Consider the following 26,369-nt stretch of genomic DNA (forward strand, 5'->3'; position numbering starts at 1 on the left):
TATTGTTGTTTGGTGCTTAGACTGACTTGGTAGGATTTTTAGATGTATTGGGCTGGATTCTCTGACCTCGTCTGTGGCTGGGATTCTTTGATCCCACTGCCGTGAGTGGAGATTTGGCTGAGTCCCAAATTCTCTGTTCTTGCTGGCAGCGAGAGTGGAGTGTACAGCATTGGAGAATTCCGTCTATTGAGTGAAATTTTTCTCCCTCTCTGCGGCATGTTTCTCGGTAGCAGGAGGCAGCGCAGCACTTGCTGGCAGTGGGATCTTATGGTCCCGCTGTTATCAGTGGGGTTTCTCGTTGAACGTACCTCTTGTCACAGGGAAGTGCATGGTTGGGGTGTGCCGTTGGTAAGACCATAAGATTCTGCCAGCATGAATGACAGCAAGATTCCGATGATTGAATTTTTTAAAAATTCAGCATTTGTTCGTGTTTCTTCCCTCTCCAAATGTCCTTGGATTGTATTCCAAGCAGATAAGTAGGTGACCTACCTATGCCTGCGCAAAAGCCACAATTAGATGCTGGAGGCTAGTTTTGTTCCTCTGCATTGTTTGATCCTTCAGCTTGAACATTGAGAGACAGAGAGGGGGAGAGAGATGGCTAACAAAGACCTACTAAATATGGGCTGTTCATTAATCTATCGCGTGGATGAATCCAAAGTAATGAGTAGAAATGTCAGAAATGAGAAAAGCCCAGCTTGTTGTTCTATTCCCTTCATTCCCTTTTCCTACCACCCATTGTATTTTGAACCGCTTTCATCTTTTTTCCCTGCAGTACTGTGTGCGCGTGTGTGTGTGTCTGTGTGTAAACTTAAAATTGCAATTCCAAATTATAAGCTGATGGATTGCAGTTCCCAGGCCTAGGTACCTGTGTTTCTGGCTTGAATTTGCTAAATGTAACACTGCTTGATATTGGGTGGAGGGAATGCCAGTAGATGCTTACAGAATGAAGACCTGCTATGGTATACATCACCAGAGATGGGCAGTTATATTTCCTGTCGGCTTCCAGTAAGAAGGACACGGAGCCTTATGATGAGCTGATATGATATGCCTCCTAGAGGTCCTTTGAATTAGAAACATAGGCCAGAATCTTCTGACAGTTCATGCTGACGGATTTTCTTATCCCGCTGCAGTGGATGGAGATTTGTCACCAAATTCTCTGCCTTTGCTGCAGCAAGAGCCCAGGCAAGAGGTAGGTTCAACAAGAAACCCCATTGACAACAGCAAGACTGTGAATGGCGTGAATGGGCAGTGAGTAGACCATTCCTTTGAGCCCGCTCCACCATTCATAATGATCATATTAGTATCATCCAACTCAATGGGTTGATCCAACCTTCTCCCCATATTCTTTGATCGCCTTTATCTCAAGAGCAGTGTTCTTGAATACATGCAATATTTTGGCGTCAACTGTTTTATGTGGCAGTGAATTCCACAGGCTCACCACTCTTTAGAAATTTCTCAGCTCAGTCCTAAAAGGTTTACTCCCATATTCTTAGACTATGACCTTTGGTTCTGGACACTTCAATCATTAGAAATTTCCTTCTTGCAACTACCTTTTATAGTTCTGTTAAAATTTTATAAGTTTCTATGAGATTTCTCCTCACCCGCCTCCTCGCTCATTCTTCTGAACTCAGGCAAACATAATCCAAACCGACTCAATCTCTCCTCATACATTAGCCCCATCATCTCAGGAATCAGTCTGATGAAGCATTGCTGCACTCGCTCTGTAACAAAACATCCCTGCTCAGATAAGACCAATACTACACGCAGTACCAGAGGTGTGGCTTCTCCACGGCCCTGTATAATTGTCAATACGTCCCTGCCCCTATGCGCTATGAAGGTGAAAATACCAATTGCCTTCTTTACCATGGGCTGCACTTGCATGTTATCATCAGTGACTGATGTATAAGGAACCTAGGTCTTGTTATTTCACCTCTCTTAATTTATAGCCATTCAGATAATAATTTGCCTTCCTGTTTTGGCTTTAACCTCACATTTATCCACATTATACTGCAACTGCCATGTACTTGTCCATTCACAGGTTGTCCAAACCACACTGGGGTATCACTGCATCCTCCTCACAGCTATAGAATCTTTGATAATGGCTCAAGGATAATGCTACAATTGTGTTATGCAGCCAGAAAAGTAATGTGGCTGTAACTCAACAAATAATGCAGTGTTCATTAAAAAAAATAGAAATCTTGAGCTGTACACTGAAACAGCAATCTCAGGCAAATAGAAATCTAATTAGATGAAATCACATAGAAGTACAGCACAGAGCCAGGTCATTTGGCCCAAACAATCCATGCTGTCATTAATGTTGGCACTCCAGCGTTTTTTGAGCTACTGCGGAAAATACTGGGAGGTCTATACTAGCTGTTTCACCATTATCAGCGATAAAAGTTCACCATTAAGCTATTTATGCAGGAGGCAGCTGTCACCATAATACTTTTCTCTCCAGTGATTTATCAGAACTTTGTCATGGGAAGATACAATACATCCACATGACTAGCTGCTAGTCATAGTAAATTAAGCCTACAGCTTCTTAATCTCTAACAGAGATAAATCTTTCACCATGTGGACCCCACATCGAAAACCTGTGCATTCCCAAAAATCGGAATAATCAGGTTGCATGACATCTTTTATTGCTGAAACTTTTCTCAGCATTTCTTTTTGGAATAAATACCTCCTTCATGTTTTAACATCAACTTTGGGAATCATAGAACCCTACAGTGCAGAAAGAGGCCCTTCGGCCCATCGTGTCTGCACCAAACACAGTCCCACCCAGGCCCTACCCCCCCTATCTCCACATATTATACCCACTAATCCATACATCCCTGGTCACTAAGGGGCAATTTCTTAGCATGGCCAATCAACCTAACCCGCACATCTTTGGACTGTGGGAGGAAACCGGAGTAACCGGAGGAAACCCACGCAGACACGGGGAGAATGTGCAGACTCCACACAGACAGTGACCTGAGCTGGGAATTGAGCTCAGGACCCTGGAGCTGTGAAGTAGCAGTGCTAACCACTGTGCTACCGTGCCGCCCTAGAACTCTGCACTGGCGAAAGTGTCGTAAACAAATGCAGTGACCATGTGCTGATTCAAAGATATTATCTGTTACAGAATAGAATCTGTTACACCATTAATCGAGGCTATTCAGCCTATTGTACCTGCTGGCTCTTTTGAATAAGCTAGCTAATTAGTCCCATTTCCCTGCTCCATAGACTTCCTGAGTGAGTACTTACTGTTATTCATGTCATTGTGCTGTATCTTTGAGTGGCAGCATTTTGATAATTAAACGGAAGAAAGATATTACAGTGTCAGCTTAGATGATGAAGCACCTTGTGTTCTTGTGTCATGTACTTGTGTATTCCTAATATTATTGAAATAGCCAGTATGGACTTTGAGCATTTTATAAGGTAGCTATGCAAACTCTGCAGTTTTAAAATATGGAGGTGACCAATATGCAGGATAGGAGGGTGGGTGGGAGACAGTTCTTCTGGGGGTGGCAAGCTCTCTGCAACGTCAGGTACTGACCTCCATAATGGCCCATCAGCAGCCATAACGTGCTGTGAGCGATGTAAACATGGGCTAAGTGGGACTTCCAGCCCTCACTGGAGAGGAATTCCCACCCTTGGGAGCTGCTGGCCAATCAGATTGGCTGAAAGCTCTATCAGCTCCATCAAAAACACACTTGTGGCCACTAGCAAAAGAGGAGGAAAACATCATGGATCCCCAGAATCAGCTAAGTCTGGGGTCTTGGTCAGGGAGGGTTTGAGCAGGACAGTAACGGGAGTGGCAGGGAGAGATTGGGTTTAAGGTTGCAGGTGGGTAGGAAGAAGGTTGGGAGGTAGGGTCCATCTTCAGGAGACTGCCCACTGATCCACAAAGGGCATTCGCCAAAGATAGAATCCACCCACCCGCTCTTTGACCAAAATAATTTTAAATATTGTTTCCATCCGACTGTCTACACCAAACATTGGTCTTGAAAGTGCATGAATGGAGCACTTGAAAACAGGCCTCGCAGGGTCACGTAAAGTGTAGCCTATGGTTCCACAACTTCACCTACACTATATTCGTTTCCCGAGTTATTAAGCATTCAAATGGTATTCAGTCAATATAAAAAATTGTTCTGGTGTTTGCACCAGTTTGTTTAGTGATGTTATCTTGGATTGTTATCATGAATAATAGTAATGCTATACTGTATGTCTCACAGTAAAATATCATTTACTAATATTTGCTTTCTGGTCCCTGCAAATGGTAGAGATAAAGATATTAATTTGAGCTGTACAAGGGCTGTTGTGGATGTGGAGCAGTGGAATCTAGATCAACACTAGACAGTGGGAGGCTGCAGGCTATAGTATAATTTTTGCTAACCTATTCCAGCAGCTCAGAATTTGAAGCTGGTATCTGTGTGTCATTATTTTATGATATAGAAACATAGCAGCACAGAATGATTACAGTACAGCCAATCGATTCATCATTCTGTGCCATCTCTCTGCAAGAACAACTTGACTAATCCTCATCCTTCAACGTTTTCCTGTTTCCCTGCTGAAAACCATGATTGAATCTGCCTCTGACCCACTTTCAGGCAGTGCATCCCAGATCCTAACGACTCACTGATAAAAAATAGATTTTTCTTCATGTCAGCATTAGTTCATTTTCCATTCACCTTAAAATTGATGTACTCTGGTTCTCAACCCCTCTGCCAGTAGGAACAGCTTTTCTATTTCATTCAGGACCCTCATGATTTTAGATTTCTACCAAATCTTCTGTCAGTCTTTCTCCAAGGAGAACAGCCTGGTCTCCGGAATCTATCCTTGCAACTGAAGTTCCTCATCCTTGGAATCACTCTTACAAATTTTCTCAGCACACGTCCTTCCTAAAGAGTGGTGCTCAGATTGAACATAAAACCCCAGTTGAGGCTAAAACGGTGTTTCATTAAGGCTCCTATTCTCCTTGCTTTTATACTCTATGCTTCTATTTATAAAGCTTTACGCCTTATTAACTCAATATCACTCACAACACAATATGCTTTGCCGCTTCCAGTGACTTGTGGATATATACTCCTGGTATATCTGCTCCTCACCCCATTTAAATTTGTATCCTTTATTTTATAGTGTCTCTGCTCATTTCTCCTCCCAAAATTTATCACATCACACTGCACATTCCACCAGTTATGTCTTCCTCGCAGTTCATTGTACTTTGACGTTTTGTTCCCTCCGCAGATATTGAAATTGTCCGACCAAGTCTAAGTCATTAATATAGAGAAATAAAATCAGTGATTCCAATTGTTGGGAAAACTATATCTTCAAGGACTGTATTTTTCTTTTAAAATTTGGAAGGACATTGCATTGAGTAGTGTAGGACATTCTTCTGAGGAAGGGTGGAAGAAAGAGTTCATGGTTCACATATGGACACACGAATAGGAGTAGAAGTGGGCCATTCGGCCCCTTGAGCCTGCTCCACAATTCAGTAGGATCATTTCTGATGAGTACACAATGAGTTCCCATCTACTTCAGATAACTTTTGATTGGAACTGATGACTTTGGTTGGAAGGGAGATAGAGTCCTGCATTGGAATTTAAGGAGCTAGGTAGAAAATTAGCAAGTAGGACTTTAAATGTAGTAATCTCTGGATTACTTCCAGTGCTACATGAAAGTGAGTACAGAAACAGGAGGATAAGGCAGATTAATGTGTGGCTGGAAAGATGATGTAGGAGGGAGGACTTCAGATTCCTGGGACACTGAGGGAGATGGCACCTTTACAAGCTGAACCAGTTGCATTGAACAGAGCTGGGACTGAGTTCCTTGTGGAGTGTTTTGTTGTGCCATTGGGAGTGCTTTAAATTAATTCAGGCAGGGTGTGGGAACCAAGAGGAAATATTAGGGAGGAATACCAGGACACACAAAAAACTGGGAGGGACAGAAAGCACTAGTATAGAGAAAAGTAAATTAATAGGTGAAGTCGGAGTAAGGAACAAAGTAGTGATGTCTGAATTATGGTTACTGCGCATGAATGTGAATGAACAAAGTATAGTAAATCAGATTGGGGAATTACAGGCGCACAGTGCATTGTTGAAATATAATGCTGTGACAGTAACTGAAACTTGGCTCAAAGAACTAGAGGACTGGGTGTTAAATATTTCTGGGTACAAGGTGTTCCTAGTAAACCTTCTCTGAACTGCCTCCAATGATATAATATCTTTCCTTAAATAAGGGAACCACAGGATTCCAGATATAATCTCATCAGTATCCTGAACAGTTGCAGCAAGACTTCCCTTCTCTTATATTCCAACTCCTTTGAAGCATGGGCCCAAATTCCATTAGCCTTCCTGGCTACCTGCTGCACATATGTGCCAGCTTTCTATATTTCATACACAAGTACCCCCAAGTCCCTTAGTGTTTCAGCTTTCTATCACCCTGCCCTGTCCCCACAACCCCAGTATTTACCCTGTTAATCCCCCTAACCTACACTCTTAGGACACAATTTAGTATGGTCAACCAATTAACCTGCACATCTTGAATTGTGGGAAGAAACTGGAGCACCTGAAGGAAACCCACGCAGACATGGAGAGAATGTGGAAATTCCACTCAAGGCTGGAATCAAACCCAGCCCTAGCGCTGAGGCAGCAGGGCTAACCATTGTGCCCCTCATCTGAAGTGTGGTGACCCTCAGGTTAAATCATCACCAGTCAGCTCTCCTCTCAGGGCAGCTGAGCAGAGCAGCCTGTGGTCATTTGGGACTAGATGACTTTACTTTTGCTATCCTGAAGTGTAGAGCAGGGTAATTTCCCTTCATTCTTGTTGACTGCAGTTTTGTTGGGGCTCCTTGATGCTGCACTGGTCAAGTATGGCTTTTCAATCACTCTCACCTCACTTCTGGAGTTCATGTTTAAACCAAGGTTATAATGAGGTTCAGGGCTGAGTGGCCATGGCGGAACCCAAACTGTACGTCGATGAGCAGGTACGTCGCTAAGCAAGTATTGCTAGATAGCACTGTTGATGATGCCTTCCATTACTTTACTGTTGATCAAGAGTAGACTGATGAGGCAGTTATTGGCTGGGTTGAATTTGTCCTGCTTTTTGTGTACAGGGCATACCTGGGCAATTTTCCACATTGCTAGGTGGATGTCAGTGTTGTAGCTGTACTGGAAAGGCTTGGCTAGGGATGCGCCAAGTTCCAGGACACAAGCCTTAAGTATTATTTCCAGAAAATTGTCAGCGCCCATAACCACTGCCAATAATCCAGTGCCTTCAGCCGTTTCTTCATATCAAGTGGAGTGAATCGAATTGGCTGAAGATTCGCACCTATGATGCTCAGGACCTACGGAGAAGGCAGAGATGGATCATCCACTTGGCACCATTGCAGTTTCATTCTTCTAAATTCTAGAGAATAAAGGCAGTCTCCTCATCAATTATCAACAAACAAAACAACTATGTATTCATGATACAAAAACAGAAAATGCTGGAAAATCTCAGCAGGAGAGAGAATAGAACTAACATTTTAAGTCCAGATGAACCTTCATCAGAGCTGTATTCCTAATCTCTTGTTTCCTCTCACTCATCTAACTTCATATGCATGGTGCCACTGCTCCTTTTATACCATAGGCTTAAACTTTGCTCTCGGGCCTGCTATGTGGAATTTTATCAAATGCTTTCAGAGGTTTACAAACATCACATCAACCTCATTACCCTTATTAACACTCACAACAAAAAACTCAAATTAGTTAAACATGACTTGCCCATAAGAAATCCATGTATGTTTTCCTGAATTTACCCATGTTTGCCTGAATGAGTATTTTGTCCCATATTATCATTCCTAAAAGCTTTCCACAGTGAGTGACTGGTTTCTAGTCACTGGGCTTGTCATTGCATCCTTTTTTGAAAAAGTGTATAACATTTGCAATTTTTCTGTACTCCAATTCTTTCTCTGTATTAAAGAACGATTGGCAGACTATAGCCAGCACTTCTGCAATTTCACTCCCTTACTTCCCTCAGCATTCTTTAATGCATCTGATTTGGTTCTGGTGACTCAAATTTGAGATAGCCAGACTTTTTAATTTCTCCTTTTTTATCAATCTTTTGCTTAAAATAACTTAGAATCTCTGCTGAACTATTGTGCAATTGATTTTAAACCAACTTCCTCCCATTGATTCTGTCAAAAGCTTAAATGTGGCTGTATGTTAAGTTCACATCAGTTTAATTCACCGTTCCTTCTGATTTCAAAGTGCAATCAGATTAGTGAATAAATAGAACAAGTGCTACTGAGACCACATTTAAAAAATAAATTAATAACAATAAAAAGGCTTTTCTTTGAAGACTGCACCTTTTGCTGGGATATAGGAGCTTCAATGGCAGCCACTCACACAATGCCTTGGTAAATAGCCATACTTCCTGCGTTTATTTATTCATTCATGGGCTGTGGGCATTACTGGCTGGGCTAGCATTTATTGCCCACCCCTAAAGGCGTAGATCCTGGATCTGGAATCACACGCAGGGCACTCCAGGTAAGGATGGCAGATTTCCTTCCCTAAAGGACATTACTGAACCGAATGGGTTTTTATGACAATGGACAATGGTCATCATTGCACTTTTAATTCCGGATTTTAAAAAAAAGTTGAATTCAAATTTCAGCATCTGCCATGGTGGGCTTCAAATCTGTGTCCCCAGATTATTATTACCCTGTGTCTCTGGATTACTATTATGCTGACACTACATCCTTGCCTCCTCTTCTTGTGCGAGGTGAAGTAAGTCAGGAACCTATTCAACCATGGGACTCGGGCTTTGCAGCCCTGCCAAATCCATATTTATACACTGATTTGAATAGAATTGCAATGCCAGTCTGGTACTGGCAGTTCTTCTTCTCTCCGCACCTGCCGCCTGCCGCCGCCGCCCCCCCCCCCCCCCCCCCCCCCCCCAACCGAATCATTCTACTGCTGTCTGAGACCACTTATCTCAACAAAGGGAAACCAGAATCTGTATTTCATAAATGTAAATAGAAAAGCTACATTTGTATTCCGGGACACACAAGTACTTGCCTTACTGAATATTGGAATGAGTCATGCTGAACTTCATGTTAACCATCTCCCACTCAGGTTGACAATAAAAGAAAACCACTCTTAAATGCAATAGCCTGCTTGTTACTTTGATTTTATGTTTAACCTTCTTAATTGAAAATCCTGCCTGTTCTCTCAGGTGACCGTAAAAGATCCCATGGCATGTTCTAAGGACATTCTGCTGGTGTCCTGTCCAATGTTGCCAAAAAGAATAGCAAGCCTGAGGATTTAAAAATTAAAGGATGTACAAGAAATTGATAATGAGAGAGAAAATAGAATATTAGTGTAAACTAGCAAAACACATAAAAGATTGCAAAAGCTTCTGTAAGTATGAAAACAGAAGAGATTAGCAGAAGTAAATATTGATCCCTTACAGGCAAGACTGTAAGCCTCTTTTGTTAATCTAGAACTATCTTTAATTTATCTTAAGCATATTTATACTCCTTGTCCCGTGGTTTCTTTTAATGTGCACTCAGTATTTTATGTGCATTCATTGGAAATGATTAATTATTCCTCTAAATGTTTGCCATTGCCTTTCTATTGTCACATCTTTTAATTTAGTTCCCCAATCTACTTTTGCCAACTTGTTGCTTCCTAAGTAGTTTGCTTTATTTGGATTCAGGTATAACATTTGCAATTCCCTAATCCTCTAGTATCATCCCTGTATCCAAGGTGGATTTGCAGATTAGAGCCACTACCTCTGCAATTTCTGCCCTTATTAATACCCTAGGTTGGGCTGTAATTAAATCTCCCTCAAACATAATATAAAATTCATCACATTATGATCACTGTTCCCCAGAGGCTGCTTTACTACAGGTTAAGAACGTAAGAACATAAGAAATAGGAGCAGGAGTAGGCCATCTAGCCCCTCGAGCCTGCCCTGCCATTCAACAAGATCATGACTGATCTGAAGTGGATCAGTTCCACTTTCCCACTTTCTCCCCATAACCCTTAATTCCCTTGTCTATCAGAAACCTATCTACCCATGACTTAAATACATTCAGCGAGGTAGCCTCCACCACTTCAATGGGCAGAGAATTCCAGAGACTCACCATCCTTTGAGTGAAGAAGTTGTTCCTCAACTCTGATCTAAACTGCGCCCCCCCCCCCCCCCACCTTATTTTGAGGCTGTGCCCTCTAGTCCTGCTATCCTTTCTAAGCGGGAAGAATCTCTCTACCTCTACCCTATCTATCCCCTTCATTATCTTATATGTCTCTATAAGATCCCCCCTCAGCCTTCTAAACTCCAGCAAGTACAGACCCAGTCAATTCAATCTCTCCTCATAGGCTAACCCCCTCATGTCCGGTATCAGCCTAGTGAACCTTCTCTGCACTCCCTCCAAGGCCAATATATCCTTTCGCAAATGCGGCGACCAAAACTGCACACTGTACTCCAGTTGCAGCCTCACCAGTGCCCTGTACAGCTGCAGCAAGACCTCCCTGCTTTTATATTCTATCCCCCTCGCTATAAAGGCCAACATTCCATTCGCCTTCTTGATCACCTGCTGCACCTGCAGACTGGGTTTTTGCGATTCATGCACAAGGACCCCCAGGTCCCTCTGCACCGTAGCATGCTGCAGCTTTTTGCCCTTTAAATAGTAATCCCACCTACGATTATTTTTACCACAGTGGATAACCTCACATTTGCTAACATTATACTCCATCTGCCAGGTCCTTGCCCACTCACTCAGCCTATCCCGATCTCTCTGCAGACTTTTCACTCCTTCCACGCAATTTGCTTTTCCACTCATCTTCATGTCATCAGCAAATTTTGTTACCCTACTCTCAGCCTCCTCCTCCAGATTGTCTATGTAAATGGTAAATAGTTGAGGGCCCAGCACCAATCCCTGCGGCACTCCACTAGTCACCAACTGCCAACACCTTACCCCCAACTTCGTGCACCCTAACCTTTTGCAGCAACCTTTTGTGAGGCACTTTATCAAAAGCCTTCTGGAAATCTAAAAACACCACATCCACCGGTTTCCGTCTGTCTACCGCAGTAGTCACATCCTCATAGAAATCCAATAAATTTGTCAAACACGACTTCCCCTTCACGAATCCATGCTGCGTCTGCTTGATCAAACTGTTCTTTTCTAGGTGTCTCGCTATTTCTTCTTTGATGCCGGATTCTAGCATTTTTCCAACTACGGATGTTAAACTAACCAGCCTATAATTCACTGCCTTTTGTCTGCTACCTTTTTTAAACAGCGGCGTAACATTAGCCGTTTTCCAATCTTCCGGCATTTCCCCAGAGTCCAGCGAATTTTGATAAATAATTCCGAAGGCATCCACTATCACCTCTGCCATTTCTTTCAGAACCCTGGGGTGCATTCCACCGGTCCCGGGGACTTGTCTACCTTCAGTCCCGTTAGTCTATCAAACACTACCTCTTTTGTGACAGTAATTGCATGAAGGACCTCATCTCCTACCATCCTTCTATCTTTAATATTCGGCAAGCTTTTTGTGTCCTCCTTCGTGAAGGCCAACACAAAAAACTTACTTAAAGCCTCAGCCATTTCCTCGTCACCCACTGCTAAATCCCCCCTCTCGTCCTCCAAGGGCCCAACTTTCACTCTAGCCAGTCTCTCCTTATTTATATATTTGTAAAAACTTCTACTATCATTTTTTATATTTAGAGCTAGTTTAGCTTTAAACTCTATCTTTCCTTTCTATATCGCTTTCTTAGTCATTCTTTGTTGTTTTTTAAATCTTTCCCAATCTTCTAGTCGCCCATTATTTTTAGCCACTCCGAACGCATCAGCTTTTAATTTAATACTCTCCTTTATTTCCTTCGATAACCACGGCTGGTTATCTCTTACAGTCCTTCTTTACCATCGGAATATAATTCTGCTGAGTACTAAAAAAGATCTCCTTAAAAATCCTCCACTGTTCCTCAGCCGCCCTACCAACCAATCTGCGCCCCCAATCTACATTCGCCAATTCCACCCTCATCTTATCATACTCCCCTCTGTTCAAACAGAGGACACAGGTTCGGGACCCTACTTTCTCATCCTCCACCTGCATCAGAAATTCAACCATACTATGATCACTCGTCCCAAGAGGATCCCTCACTAGAAGATCCCTAATTCTACCTGCCTGGTTACACATTACCAGATCTAAGATAGCTTGCTCCCTCGTAAGTTCCGTTACATACTGTTCAAGGAAACTATCCTGACAGCGTTCCAAGAACTCTTCCTCAAGCCCACCACGTCCGACATGGGTCATCCAATCAATATGCAGATTAAAATCCCCCATAATCGTCGCCATTCCGTTTCTGCACGCATGAATTATTTGCTTGTTTGTAGCCTGCCCCACCTCAAAGTTATTATTTGGGGGCCTATAGACCACATCCACCAGCGTCTTTCTCCCCTTACTATTCCTTATCTCCACCCACAACGATTCCACGTTCTGCTCTTTGGAGCCTGTATCTTCTCTTACTACCGCCCCGATATTATCCTTAATTAACAGAGCTACCCCACCTCTTTTTTCTTCCTGTCTATCCTTCCTAAATGCCTGATTATTAATTACCCCATCTCATTGCAGAATACTAGATCTAAAATAGTCTGTTTTTTAGTTGATTCCTTGACGTATTGAACTAGAAAACTATGTTGAATGCATTCCTTGAGCTTGTTCCCTCAATGCTCCATTTGCTTCCTACACCTTCACTGTATTGAAATCAAAGCCTTATTGTGATCTACTGAAACCAATTCTTTAAAAATTATGGAACTATTTATCACCATCTGGCGTCCTTTCTTCTCCCAATTTACAGAATTTAAAATTTAAGTTTGAGGTCACTAATATTAGTTACGGATGTTTGTCTCTATACCTTTCCAATCTTGATGATTTTCAGCACAAGAAGCAGTAATTTGCCAATATTCATCAGTATGAAAAATGGTTAACTGTTTGCACTGGTTTATAAATAGAAATGCTAACCCATACAGATTTCTACTTTAGATTTCTAGATATTGAATTCTTGCAACAGACCTCAGCAACTAGCATGTTTCAAGCCATTCAGTATACATGTATGATGTCACAGGGAGACTTGATCTTTATATAAGCAGAGAAGGCCAAAATCTTACCAGTAGTTAGTCAAAATACTCTTCTGATTATCTGTGCTACAATTGTTTTCTGTATTCTACTACCTGCACTGTTAGTGCTACAGGCATCTCCAATTCTGTTATAACTAAAATGTAAACTGTAAATGCTGTAAACCTGAAACAGAAACATTTAAATGCTGATTATACACAGTGAGTCAGTAGGCAAATGAATAGTGGTTGTATAAATACTGAAAACGTTTCAAGCAAAAACTGCCTTCTGGCAGAGTAAAGATTGAAGTAGTTTGATTTATGACCGTGTAAACAGTAACAGTACCACTGCAATTAAATGTCTGTGATTGCACTATGGGCAGCTGCAATGGAAGTTCTAAAGTCAACCTGTGGTCACAGTATACAGTTAAATAAACCACAGTTACAGTATTAACAAGTGCAGTCCCAGCAGCATGGGGCCAAATCTTGCTGAAAAATAATGTTTGGCTAACAATGCCTGACATTGTTGACGAACAAATCGACCAGATATTTCAGAGGATTAAGAACTATGCTGAGTTACAAAACTCCAGAATTTACAGTTGATTTACACTGCCCACTATTTTCCTCACACAATCAGTTCCTTACTGGTAGCCTCGTCATTATTTGTAAGAATTTGCTAGATTTGTGCATTAATTGTTCATTAAAATCATGACAGAAAGTTGGGGTTCATAATTTAACATCATATATTTTTTAACAAATGACACTTATTAATGCAATAACGATCTTCCTTTTGGCCCAGAAAGGGAACAGTTTAAACATCTTAGCCTAATTTCTGCATTGACTGGATTTATCAAAGTGACAAAGGTGACATAGTGCCTCGAGGGAGAGTTCATTGAATTGTCTTAGAGATCGTTTCTTGGAGCGATATGTTGTGGAACCAACCAGAGAGCAGCCTATTCTGGATTTGATCTTGTGTAATGAGCAGGAATTAATTAATGACCTCATAGTTAAGGATCCTCTAGGGAAGACTGATCCTAGTTTGATAGAATTCAAAATTCAGTTTGAGGGTGAGAAACTGAAGTCCCACACTTGCATTCTGGAGTTAAACAAAGGTAATTACATAGGCATGAGAACAAACTTGGCCCTAGTGGACTGGGCAGGAAGGCTAAAAAGTAGGATAGTTGATGAGCAATGGCAGTTGTTTCAGTCGATATTCAGTTCCTCCCAATTGAAAGAAATTCCAGAGAGGATAAAAAATTGCAAGAGGGGAAAAAACATCCATGGCTAAGCAAGGAAGTTAAAGAGAACATGAAGACAGAGGTGAGGCATTCCATACTGCAATGGCCAATGGCAGACTGGAAGATTGGGAAACTTTTAAAGATCAACAAAGATTACTAAAAATGTCATAAAAAGAGTAAAGGTAAAATCTGAAAGAAACTAGCATAAAATGTAAAAAAAAAGCAAAAGTAATAAAAGGGAAAAGAGTAGCTGAAGTGAGTGTTGGTGCCTTGGAGGATGAGATCAGGGAGTTAATAGTGGGAAGAATGGCGGAGACGCTATATCAAATTTTGCCTCAGTTTTCATGGTAGATGACACAAGTATCATCTCAATCGTAACAGGTAGTGCAGAGGTAATAGAAGAGGAGGAACCTAGAACAGTTATTATCAATAGGGAAATAGTATTCAACAAATTATTGGGATTGAAGGCAGACAAGAGCCCAGGGCCTGATGGCCTCCTTCCAAGGGTATTAAAGGAAGTGGCAGTGGAGACAGTGGATCCATTGTTTAGAATACTCCAAAATTCCCTGGATGCGGATAAGGTTCTTCAATAGGGAGGGAAGCAGAAAGTAGGAAAGTATAGACCAGTTAGTTTAACATCTGTTTTGAGGGAATTGTTAGAATCCATTTTTAAGGAATTAATAACAGAACATTTAGGAAGTCAAACCACAATCCATCAGAATCACCATGGCTTTATGAAGGGTAAATTGTGTTTGACTCATTTTCTAGAGTTCTTTGAAGATGTTACAAGCCAAATTGATAATGGGGAATCTGTAGATGTAGTATATTCAAGGTTCAGGCAGGCATTTGATAAGGTGCCACACAGAAGGTTACTACACAAAGTAAGATCACATGTGATAAGGGGTAATTTATTAGCACAGATAGAAGAGTGGCTAACTGCCACAAAGCATAGCGTTGGGATAAATGGATCTTTTTCTGGTTGGCAAATGTACTAGTAGAATGCCACATGGTTTGGTTCTCAGGCCCCAACTATTTACAATCTATATTAATGATTTAGATATAGGGATAGAAGGTCATCTGTAAATTTGGCATAGTACACTAAAATAGGTGGGATAATGAGTTGCAATGAGAAAACAAGAAATTTACAAATGGATATAGATAGGTTAGGTGAGTGGGCCAAAATGTGGCAGGTAGAATTTAACGTGGATAAGTGTGAGGTTATCCATTTTGGTTGGAAAAATGAAAAGAGAACTTATTATCAAAATGGAGAGAGACTTTGGGTGCCTTCATGCATGAGTCACAGAAAACTGGTATGCAGATACAGCACGTAATAAGGAAAGCAAATGGAATTTTAGCATTTAAAGTAAAGGAATAGAGTATAAAAGTAAGGAAGTGTTCCTGCAACCATACAAGGCATTGGTGAGATCACACCTGGAGTGCTGTGTGCAGTTTTGGTCCCTTTATTTTAGGAAGGATGTAGTGGCATTAAAGACAGCTCAGAGGAGACTCACTAGATAAATCACAGAGATGAGGGTTTTTGTTTTATGACAAGAGATTGAGCAGATTAGGCCTATATCTCTAGGGTTTAGAAGAATGAGAGGAGATGTAATTGCAGTATATTTGATGATAAATGTTGACAGCATAGATGTAGAGTGGATGCTTCCTCTTGTAGGGAAACCTAGAATAAGAAGTCATAATTTTAGGATAAGGGCTAGGAGATTTAAACCAGAGATGGGGAGAAATTACTTATCTCAAAAAGTGTTGTAAATCTGTGGGATTCACCAGGGTGCAGTAGATGCTGGAACATTGAGTACATTAAAGGAGAAGAGAGACAGATTTTTAATTAGTAATAAAGGATTATGGAGAACGGACAGGAAAATGTAATTGAGGCTGAGACAAGATGAGCCATGACTGTATTGAATGCCGGAGCAGGCTCGAGGTGCCAAATTGCCTACTCCTGCTCCTAGTTCTTATGTTCTTTTGTAATAAGTTGTTAGAAATTTACAAACTTAAACTTTTTATTTATTTTTTCTCTTTCTTAATCAATCTTTTTCCTTCTATTTCTCTGAACCTGATTGTCTCTAATTTACTTTAATAATCTATTTATGTTGTCTCTCTGTTTCTTCCTTATATGTTAAGGAAATAACCAGATAGCCTACTGGCCTATCATTCACTGAGGTCTAATGTTCCCTGTTGCTCTTGTTACCAGTTCACACCTTTAGCAAGTTACTCCACAAATTATATTTAAGCTGAAGGATGGTGGAAAAAGCCAAACTAATAATGATGCTGTATGATGTCCTGATCTGGCCAGGTTTGGCCCATTATCAAGGGAACCTGGTGAATATACTGTTATTTTTAATCTAACCACTAATGAGTATTAGTTGATCAGTACAAAAATAATTCAACTGCCTATTATTTTTCTTAGTTTATTTTAGTATCCCTTCCTTCAATTTAATCCTCATTATGATAATTTGCTGGAGCTTGAATAACCTCCAAACGGCTATTATTCAAAATCAAAATTATTCAGTGAAGTGTTAACACTGAGAACTATTTAGCTATTCACCTGTAAAAGTTAGATTAATCATTCAGGTTTATTATCGGATAAACATAAGCACACTTCCATAGTGATGAGGAGTGGGAACTCTTGACAATTTTGATTTTATCTATCTTTTAATTTGGGATATGAAAGATCACCATACCACCCCTACTCCTGCCCCAGATGAAATTAGCTAACGTTAAGAACACATCAAGAGTTTTATTTTAGACCCTTTCTATTTTGCATTGCTCAAATGCTACTGGATAAACACACTAAGCCTTTACTTAGCTTGTCTTTGGAATCCATCCTGTTTCCTGTAAAGTCTGGGATTAGTCTGATGCAGGTATGTGTAATTCAGACATAGTTCATCTACATTTATTCTGAATTAGCTTTGCTTTCTGAATGAAGTCTTAAAACGTTCTCCCGGAGCATGAATTTAAAACTAGTGTGTTACCATTCTATAGCAACAGATTTCATTGTAATAGATAAAAATGATAAATTACTCATGACTTTACATATGCACTCTTCCCCCTCAAATAATTTTCAACTGTACATTTGACATTGATAAAAATCTTAGAAACCAATACAAAGCTGGGACTCAAAGCTAAAGAGATAGATCAAAGATTGTTTATATGCAGATGAGATTACTATTGACCTACATTAAAAGTGGCAGCCTTTGTTCTATTTGCAAATTTTTGTGTTACATAATGAACAATGATCTGTTTAGGATAGCTGTTGTTTACAAGGATGTATTTCAGCAGCAAACTTGTATGGTGAGCAAATTGTAAGGACTCAATTTATAAGGTTGCTGATAAGGCCACTAGTATGTGGAGCTATACAAATCCCAACTTGCATACTGTGTATGAATTTCAGTGCTGATGCACTGCCAAGTTCAGAAGCTGTATTTCTCAACAATTGGCTGGTAGTATCAAACATCATGTTCCTTTGGTTGTTTGTAATAGGTAGAGTACAGATTGTACTCAACCAGCTTGCACTTGCAAAGCAAAATATTTAATGTTAGATGTGATTCTGTTATAGGACAGCACTTGCTGAACAATCCAGATGGTGTCAATAGCGACACAAACAGCCAATTTAAGGTAATCAGTTGAGCTTGTAATGTGGCTCATTTATGCTCGCCAGAAGAGACGTAATTTTGCAGGTAGGGAGTTATTCTTTATAAACAAAAGGAATATTGCAACTGTACAGGGCACTGGTGAGGCCGCAGCTGGAGTACTGTGTGCAGTTTTGGTCGCCGCACTTACGCAAGGATATTTTGGCCTTGGAGGGAGTGCAGAGGAGGTTTACTAGGCTGATACCGGAGTTGAGGGGGTTGAACTATGAGGAGAGGCTGAATAAACTAGGCTTGTACTCGTTAGAGTTTAGAAGAATGAGGGGAGATCTCATTGAGACATATAAGATGGTGAATGGGATGGATAGGATAGAGGTGGAGAGGCTCTTCCCGCTCAGAAAGGACAGTAGGACTAGAGGGCACAGCCTCAAGATAAAGGGGGGGCGGTTTAGAACAGAGTTGAGGAGGAACTTCTTCACTCAGAGGGTGGTGAATCTCTGGAATTCTCTGCCCGTTGAAGTGGTGGAGGCTGCCTTGCTAAATATATTTAAGACGCGGGTTGATAGGTTTTTGATAGGCGAGGGGATTAAGGGTTATGGGGAGAGGGCAGGAATGTGGAACTGAGACACGACAGATCAGCCATGATCTTATTGAATGGCAGGGCAGGCTCGAAGGGCTAGATGGCCTACTCCTGCTCCTATTTCTTATGTTCTTATGTTCTATGCTTAAGCTTTACTACTGTGAGTTACCTGGGACTGGCCCATTATTTTCCCTATGGCAATGCCTCGGCCAATCCAAGTCAATGTGCCAAGCAATCAGCACCCTTTTCTCCTGTAGTATTAATTTTTGTGATTGTTTGAAATTTGGGGGCATTCTTACCTTTGTCCAGATGAGTGCAAGACAAAAACATATAGAACATAGAACACTACAGCGCAGAACAGGCCCTTCGGCCCACGATGTTGCGCCGACCAGTTAAAAAACAATGACCCTCTAACCTAAACCAAACCCTTTCCATCCATAAACCTATCCACGGATCTCTTAAACGCTCCCAAACTAGGCGCATCCACAACTGCAGCAGGCAGGGCATTCCAATCCCTCACCACCCTCTGGGTAAAGAACCTACCCCTGACATCCGTCCTATAACTACCACCCCTTAATTTAAAGCTATGCCCCCTCGTGCTAGCTTTCTCCATCTATCTCTGTTTTCACTACAGACATTAAAGTTGAAAGTTTTCCAGTGATTAATGGATCCATCTCCTTTGTATCCAATGTAAGTGAGGAAAACATAATACTTGGGGCTCAGCAGTAATTCTGAGAAATTTTGATAGCCTTTGAACCACCCTGTGCTATTGAATCTTGCCCCATCATATAATGCTGAATTATTTATAGAATAGACTCCATCAGGATTCCCTCCTTGATTTAATGAAAGTTACATTGTACATGACCTAAATTTTTAGCGAAATTGTAAATGGCTATCAACTTTTGAGAGTTTTAATCATACCTTTTGGGAATGAGCTGTGTTTTAAATATTGCTCCAAAGCAGTGTACTTGCACTGTCTTAAAAAAAAGCGACAGCCTGTAGGCACTGAGATACCTATTTAATCCAGATGAGCCAGTCTGTGAAATATCCATGCCATGGTTATTTCAGCTTGATACCATGAAGGTCAAATGTTTCATCCCAGATCCCATATAGGTCAGAATGTCCTTAAATCATTTTGAGAAGAACAGAAATGTTTCACTTAAACCTGCACTTCGGGGACAAAATGAGGTGGTTAGTTTTGTTGTCAGGCACACTGGCAACTGAAGAAATGGGGAATTAGTCAGAGGGACAGTCCTTCAACGTCCTGTGAATTCACAGATTAGACAAGAAGAAACACAGGCTGTCATCTAATTGGCAAGCTCCATCCAATGTTAGAAACTCATTCTTAAGCTCCGAGCTATGTCATGGTCAGAGAAATAACCAGGGAAAGTTTGTTAACCTGTCAATGGAAATAGTATGAAATATTTTAAATATTTTTCTTGCCCTCAAAGGATGCTTTGTAGTTATAGATTTGATTATATCTACTACTCTGTGAACTTACATGCTGTCGGTAAAGTATGTCATGGTTCAGAACAGAAACTCCAAAGTGTTTTATGGAGCCCCTCCGGAGCATAAGTTTTGATTCTTGAATTTGGCTAGGATAAGCATGATATGTTCCACTTCAGGTATGATTCAAATGACCCATTAGGGAGCTTTTAATCAAACAAAGTTTATTTAAGAATATAGTTAACATGTATAGTAAAAAAATTAACTATAACTGTTACCAATTACAAACAAAACAACCACAGTCATGTACAACCTTTAACAAATATATCTAAGATGTTCCAATGAAACCAGTCCCATAAACAAAACCCTTTCACAGGTTTAACACCATGAAGACTAATGCTCACGTGATACTGGAACTGAGTCCTTTGGATGAATTCTGCAGTTCTCTGATACACTCAGAATAGTTTGAAGTCAGAACAACTTCCCAGAGCACCAGGGGGAAGACTCTGGTCAAGCCACCAAACAACAGATTTTCTACTCTAGGAAGGTGTTCAGCTAACTCAGCATAATTTCCAAAATCAAGCGATAGAGAGAGAGAGAGATACACTTCTTTCCAGCTTGATGTCCCTTCTAAAACTCAATCCTGCAGCTCAGAACTGAAAATAAAAGAGCTCCTGCCACCTGACCTGCAAACATTCTTTCTCCTGACAATGCAGGGTCTTAAAACTAATTCCCAAAGTAAAAATAAACAACCCCCATTTAAACCACTAAAGGAGCAATAAAAGGGCTCCCAGTAGTCATCCCGGTCCACAATGAGAGCTGAGAGCTATAGAGATCATGATTTTTAAAAAAGCTCTTAAAGGTACACAAATGTCACAAGTAAAACGCGGGTTTTAAGACGCGGGTTGATGGGTTTTTGATAAGAGAGGGGATTAAGGGTTATGGGGAGAGGGCGGGAATGTGGAACTGAGCCACGACAGATCAGCCATGATCTTATTGAATGGCGGGGCAGGCTCGAGGGGCCAGATGGCCTACTCCTGCTCCTATTTCTTATGTTCTTATGTTCTTAAAACTACTTAACTATTAATATCTACCCTTGTGTCACCATGTGCTTCAGTCCATCTCAGGTAAGACTGGAGAAGCACTCATGAGGGAATATGTGAAAGAAATGAAAGGCAATGTAGATCACAAGGGAGTCCAATTATTAGATAGTGCAGGCACTGTCCTGGATGTGTGTATGTATGTAGTGATCAACATTGCCATGTCCAAGGTAGACTTGAAACACACAACATGGTTAGTTCTCTTTTCATCTGGGAGGTATTAAATCCCACTGTCACCTTTGGAGCTAAATGTTTAGAAGAATGGAAAGACTTGAGACAAGGCAGAGATTGAGCTTAAATGAAAAGATAATAGACCTGTGATGTAGCATACCAGAGATTGGGCCACCGAAGAAAATGAGTTAAAAATCAACAAAAGTTACTTCTTGAGAGAGAAGCAATTAAAGAATTTTGTATGAAGTTAAGTAGATTGGAATAAGAATGATCAGGCTTTGGGGCAATCTTTTTCTCAAAATCTTTGTTCTTCTGACTGATGAGGAGGACAGTGACTAGTATAAAACTGTTTCCTACCTGAACCCTTGAAGGTTTTTAGTGGATGTGTCTGAACGAGCTTGAAAATTATTTTGGATAATTTTGCCAGATATTACGATGGTGATTATACCAGAATTTGGCAAGGCGTTAGTTCCAGTGAGAAAACAGTACGTTTGTCTCCAGACAAATTGGTCAGTTTGCTCAGTAAATCTTATCACGTTCACTGTGACAAAAAAAACAGCTGGCATGTTTCTCGCAGTCATACAAGTGGGTAGGGCAAAACATGACAGCCAAGTCAGGCTGCAATGCATATAAATGGGTGTAAAGCTGATTATGTCGCTGACGAGGGACAGCGAAATTAGAAATCACAACCTAGCTGACAAGATCTGTGACTTCCAGGTTTCGCTGCATCTTGTCTCCCACTGGCAATCGCACAGGTGGTGAGAGTGCGCTCAAGATCTCACCCCTCATCTTAGCTAGAGACATATCAGCCTTCACTTATTTTGACCTACAAAATATATCTGAAAGTGCAGTACTCGTATTGCCACAACACCACCAAGAGCGAAAATAAACCATTCTCAAAATAAGTAGTTCCTTTGGGAGTCCATAAATAGTGATACCTGTTTGTACCTAGTCAAGTTGTAACCCTGATACTGTGCTGCAGTGCAGTTTAATGTGCTCTTTTGGTAGAATTCATCCCTTTGGGATAATAATTTTGTTTGAGGTGGCTTATCTGAGTACAACATTCATCAGTATCTAAATAGGATTCAAAATACTGAAAGGAATGTAAAATAATTCAAATACCAAACCTATTAAAGAAAAACATGAGTTTAAAATAGACTGCGGCTAACACAGTTCTGTTGTTTTACAGCTAACTTAACAGGGCATGCAGAAAAAGTTGGGATCGAAAACTTTGAACTACTGAAGGTTCTTGGAACAGGGGGTAAGTGAATAATTTTAGTTATCTTAACTTTATACAATACTGCTGCTTATTTAAATAATATAGACGGTCCCTGTTCTGGTTTAGAGTGAGCCGAAATATTTCACCTGCACTCACTTGAAGTCCACATCAGTACTTTGGGAGGAAATAGACTGGAAATGCAGAAATGTATATCAATAATGACGCGTAAAAGATGATACACAACTTCAGAAATAATCCATTGGTTGTAAAGTACGTTGGAATGGCTTGAAACTTGACAGCATGTTATACAAGGGCTATTCAGCCTATTTTTCATAACATTTTGGGTGAGACCATTTCTCAGAAATTGCACCCAGGCATTTGCCAACACATTTACAGTGCATATCCTGGCTTTGGTCTTGTACGTTTCCGCTTTTGGAGGCAAGTTTCTGGTTCTGATTCGATAAGTTTGTACTTTCTACAGCTTCAACCCCTTGACTATCAGTATCCACACTTGTTGCCAGAAGTTCTGAAAGACCTGCTGGTTAGGTGCATTGACCCGAACATGCACCGGACTGTGGTGACTAGGGAATTTCACAGTAACTTCGTTGCAGTGTTACGTAAGCCTTACTTGTGACTAATAAATAAACTTTAATATAGAATATAGAACATTGTAGAATATAGAACATTACAGCACAGTACAGGCCCTTCGGCCCTCAGTATTGTGCTGAGCTATGTCCAATCCCAAGATCAAGGTATCCCCTCCCTATCATTCTGGTGTGCTCCATGTGCCTATCCAACAACAGCTTGAAAGTTTCTAAAGTGTCAGACTCCACTATCACAGCAGGCAGTCTATTCCACACCCCAACCACTCTCTGAGTAAAGAATCTACTTTGGACGTCCCTCCTATATCTCCCACCATGAACCTTAGAGTTATGCCCCCTAGTAATAGCTACATCCACCCGAGGAAATAGTCATAAGAACATAAGAAATAGGAGCAGGAGTAGGCCATCTAGCCCTTCGGGCCTGCTCTGCCATTCAGTAAGATCATGGCTGATCTGAAGTGGATCAGTTCCACTTTCCCGCTTTCTCCCCATAACCCTTAATTCCCTTGTCTGTCAAAAACCTATCTACCCGTGACTTAAATATATTTAGCGAGGTAGCCTCCACCACTTCAACAGGCAGAGAATTCCAGAGATTTACCACCCTTTGAGTGAAGAAGTTCCTCCTCAACTCCGTTCTAAACTGCACCCCCCCTTATCTTGAGGCTGTGCCCTCTAGTCCTGCTATTCTTTCTAAGCGGGAAGAATCTCTCTACCTCTACCCTATCCATCCCTTTCATTATCTTATACGTCTCTATAAGATCCCCCCTCATCCTTCTAAACTCCAGCGAGTACAGACCCAGTCTATTTAGTCTCTCTTCATAGTCCAACCCCCTCATCTCCGGTATCAGCCTAGTGAACCTCCTCTGCACTCCTTCCAAGGCCAATATATCCTTCCGCAAGTGCGGCGACCAAAACTGCACACAGTACTCCAGCTGTGGCCTCACCAGTGCCCTGTACAGTTGCAGCAAGACCTCCCTCCTTTTATATTCTATCCCCCTCGCTATAAAGGCCAGCATCCCATTCGCCTTCTTGATCACCTGCTGCACCTGCAGACTGGGTTTTTGCGATTCATGCACAAGGACCCCCAGGTCCCTCTGCACCGTAGCATGCTGCAGCTTTTGGCCCTTTAAATAGTAATCCCGCCTACGATTATTCCTGCCAAAGTGGATAACCTCACACTTGCTAACATTGTACTCCATCTGCCAGGTCCTCGCCCACTCGCTCAGCCTATCCAGATACCTCTGCAGACTTTCCACACCCTCCGCTCAATTTGCTTTTCCACTCATCTTTGTGTCATCAGCAAATTTTGTTACCCTACACTCAGCCCCCTCCTCCAGATCACCTATATAAATGGTAAATAGCTGAGGCCCCAGCACCGATCCCTGTGGCACTCCACTAGTCACCAACCACCAATCAGAATAGCACCCATTGATACCAACTCTCTGCCTCCTATTAGACAACCAATCCTCTATCCATGCTAACCCCCAACTCCATGCCCCCTAACCTTCTGAAGCAACCTTTTGTGCGGCACCTTATCAAACGCCTTTTGAAAATCTAGAAACACCACATCCACCGGTTCCCCTCTGTCTACCACACTAGTCACATCCTCATAGAAATCCAATTAATTCGTCAAACACGACATCCCCTTAACGAATCCGTGCTGCGTCTGCTCTATTAAACCATTCTTTTCTAGGTGCCTCACTATTTCTTCTTTGATGACGGATTCGAGCATTTTTCCAACTACAGACGTTAAACTAACCGGCCTATAATTCCCTGCCTTTTGCCTGCTACCTTTTTTAAACAGCGGCGTAACATTAGCCGTTTTCCAATCTTCCGGCACTTCCCTGGAATCCAGCAAAGTTTGGCAAATAATTACTAAGGCATCTACTATCACCTCTGCCATTTCCTTCAGAAACCTGGGGTGCATTCCATCCGGTCCTAGGGACTTGTCCACCATCAGTCCCATTAGTCTATCATGTCCCGTTAGTCTATCATAGTCTCTGCATGTCCACTCTATCAATCCCTCTCATCATCTTATAAACCTCTATTAAGTCGCCTCTCATCCTCCTCCACTCCAAAGAGAAAAGCCCCAGCTCCTTCAACCTTTCCTCATAAGACCTACCCTCCAAACCAGGCAGCATCCTGGTAAATCTCCTTTGCACTCTCCTATGCTTCCACATCCTCTTCATAGCAAGGTGACCAGAACTGAACACAATATTCCAAATGTGGTCTCACCAATGTCCGGTATAGTTGCAGCATAACCCCACGGCTCTTAACCTCAAACCCCCTGTTAATAAACGCTACATACTATAAGCTTCATGGCTCTATCCACTTGAGTGGCAACCTTCAGAGATCTTGGATATAATCTCTCTGTTCCTCCATATTCCTTAGAACCTTGCCGTTGACCGTCTAATCCACATTCAAGTTTGTCCTACCAAAATGAATCACCTTACATTTATCAGGGTTAAACTCCATCTGTCACTTCTCTGCCCAGCCCTGCATCCTATCAATGTCTCTCTGCAGCCTGCAAGAGCCCTCCACCTCATCCACTACTCCACCAATCTTGGTGTCGTCAGCAAATTTACGAACCCACCCTTCAGCCCCCTCTTCCAAGTCATTGATAAAAATCACAAGGAGCAGAGGACCCAGCACTGACCCCTGTGGTACACCACTGGTAACTGGCCTCCAGCCTGAAAATTTTCCTTCCACCACCACCACCCTCTGTCTTCTATGATACAGCCAGTTACTTATCCAATCGGCCAAATTTCCTTCTATCTCACACATCCTTATCTTCTTCATGAGCCTACCATGGGGAACCTTATCAAACGCCTTACTAAAATCCATGTATACCACATCAACTGCTCTACCTTCGTCCACACACTTAGTTACTTCCTCAAATCAAATTTGTGAGACAGGACTTAGCCCTCACGAAACCATGCTGACTATCCCAGATTAAACTGCATCTTTCCAAATGGTCATAAATCCTATCTCTCAGGACCAATTCCATTAACACCGACCACCGAAGTGAGATTAACTGGCCTATAGTTACCAGGGTCATTCCTATTTCCTTTCTTGAAGAGAGGAACAACACTCGCCACTCTCTAGTCCTCTGGCATTATCCCCATGGACAGTGAGGACCCTAAGATCAAAGCTAAAGGCTCCGCAATCTCATCCCTTGCCTCCCAAAGTATTCTAGGATGTATCCCATCCGGCCCAGGGAACTTATCAACCATTGGGTTTTTCGAAATTGCTGATACATCTACCCTCAGAACATCTACCTCGTCATCCTATCAGCCTGTATCACGCACTCATCCTCAAAAACAT

At 41.5% G+C, this 26,369-nt stretch overlaps 1 protein-coding gene across 1 annotated transcript in view; it reads left to right on the forward strand.

Annotated features, from left to right (window-relative positions):
* Window positions 1-26,369, forward strand: part of rps6ka5 (ribosomal protein S6 kinase, polypeptide 5) — a 165,272-nt gene that overhangs the window by 34,196 nt on the left and 104,707 nt on the right. Inside the window, exon 2 of the mRNA XM_080202198.1 lies at window positions 22,414-22,485. Coding sequence (XP_080058324.1) covers window positions 22,414-22,485 — 72 coding nt within the window. The remainder of the gene's footprint in view (window positions 1-22,413; window positions 22,486-26,369) is intronic.

This window comes from Carcharhinus amblyrhynchos, chromosome 14 (genome assembly GCF_965287045.1).
Source record: "Carcharhinus amblyrhynchos chromosome 14, sCarAmb.v2.hapA, whole genome shotgun sequence".
Taxonomy (NCBI): domain Eukaryota; kingdom Metazoa; phylum Chordata; class Chondrichthyes; order Carcharhiniformes; family Carcharhinidae; genus Carcharhinus; species Carcharhinus amblyrhynchos.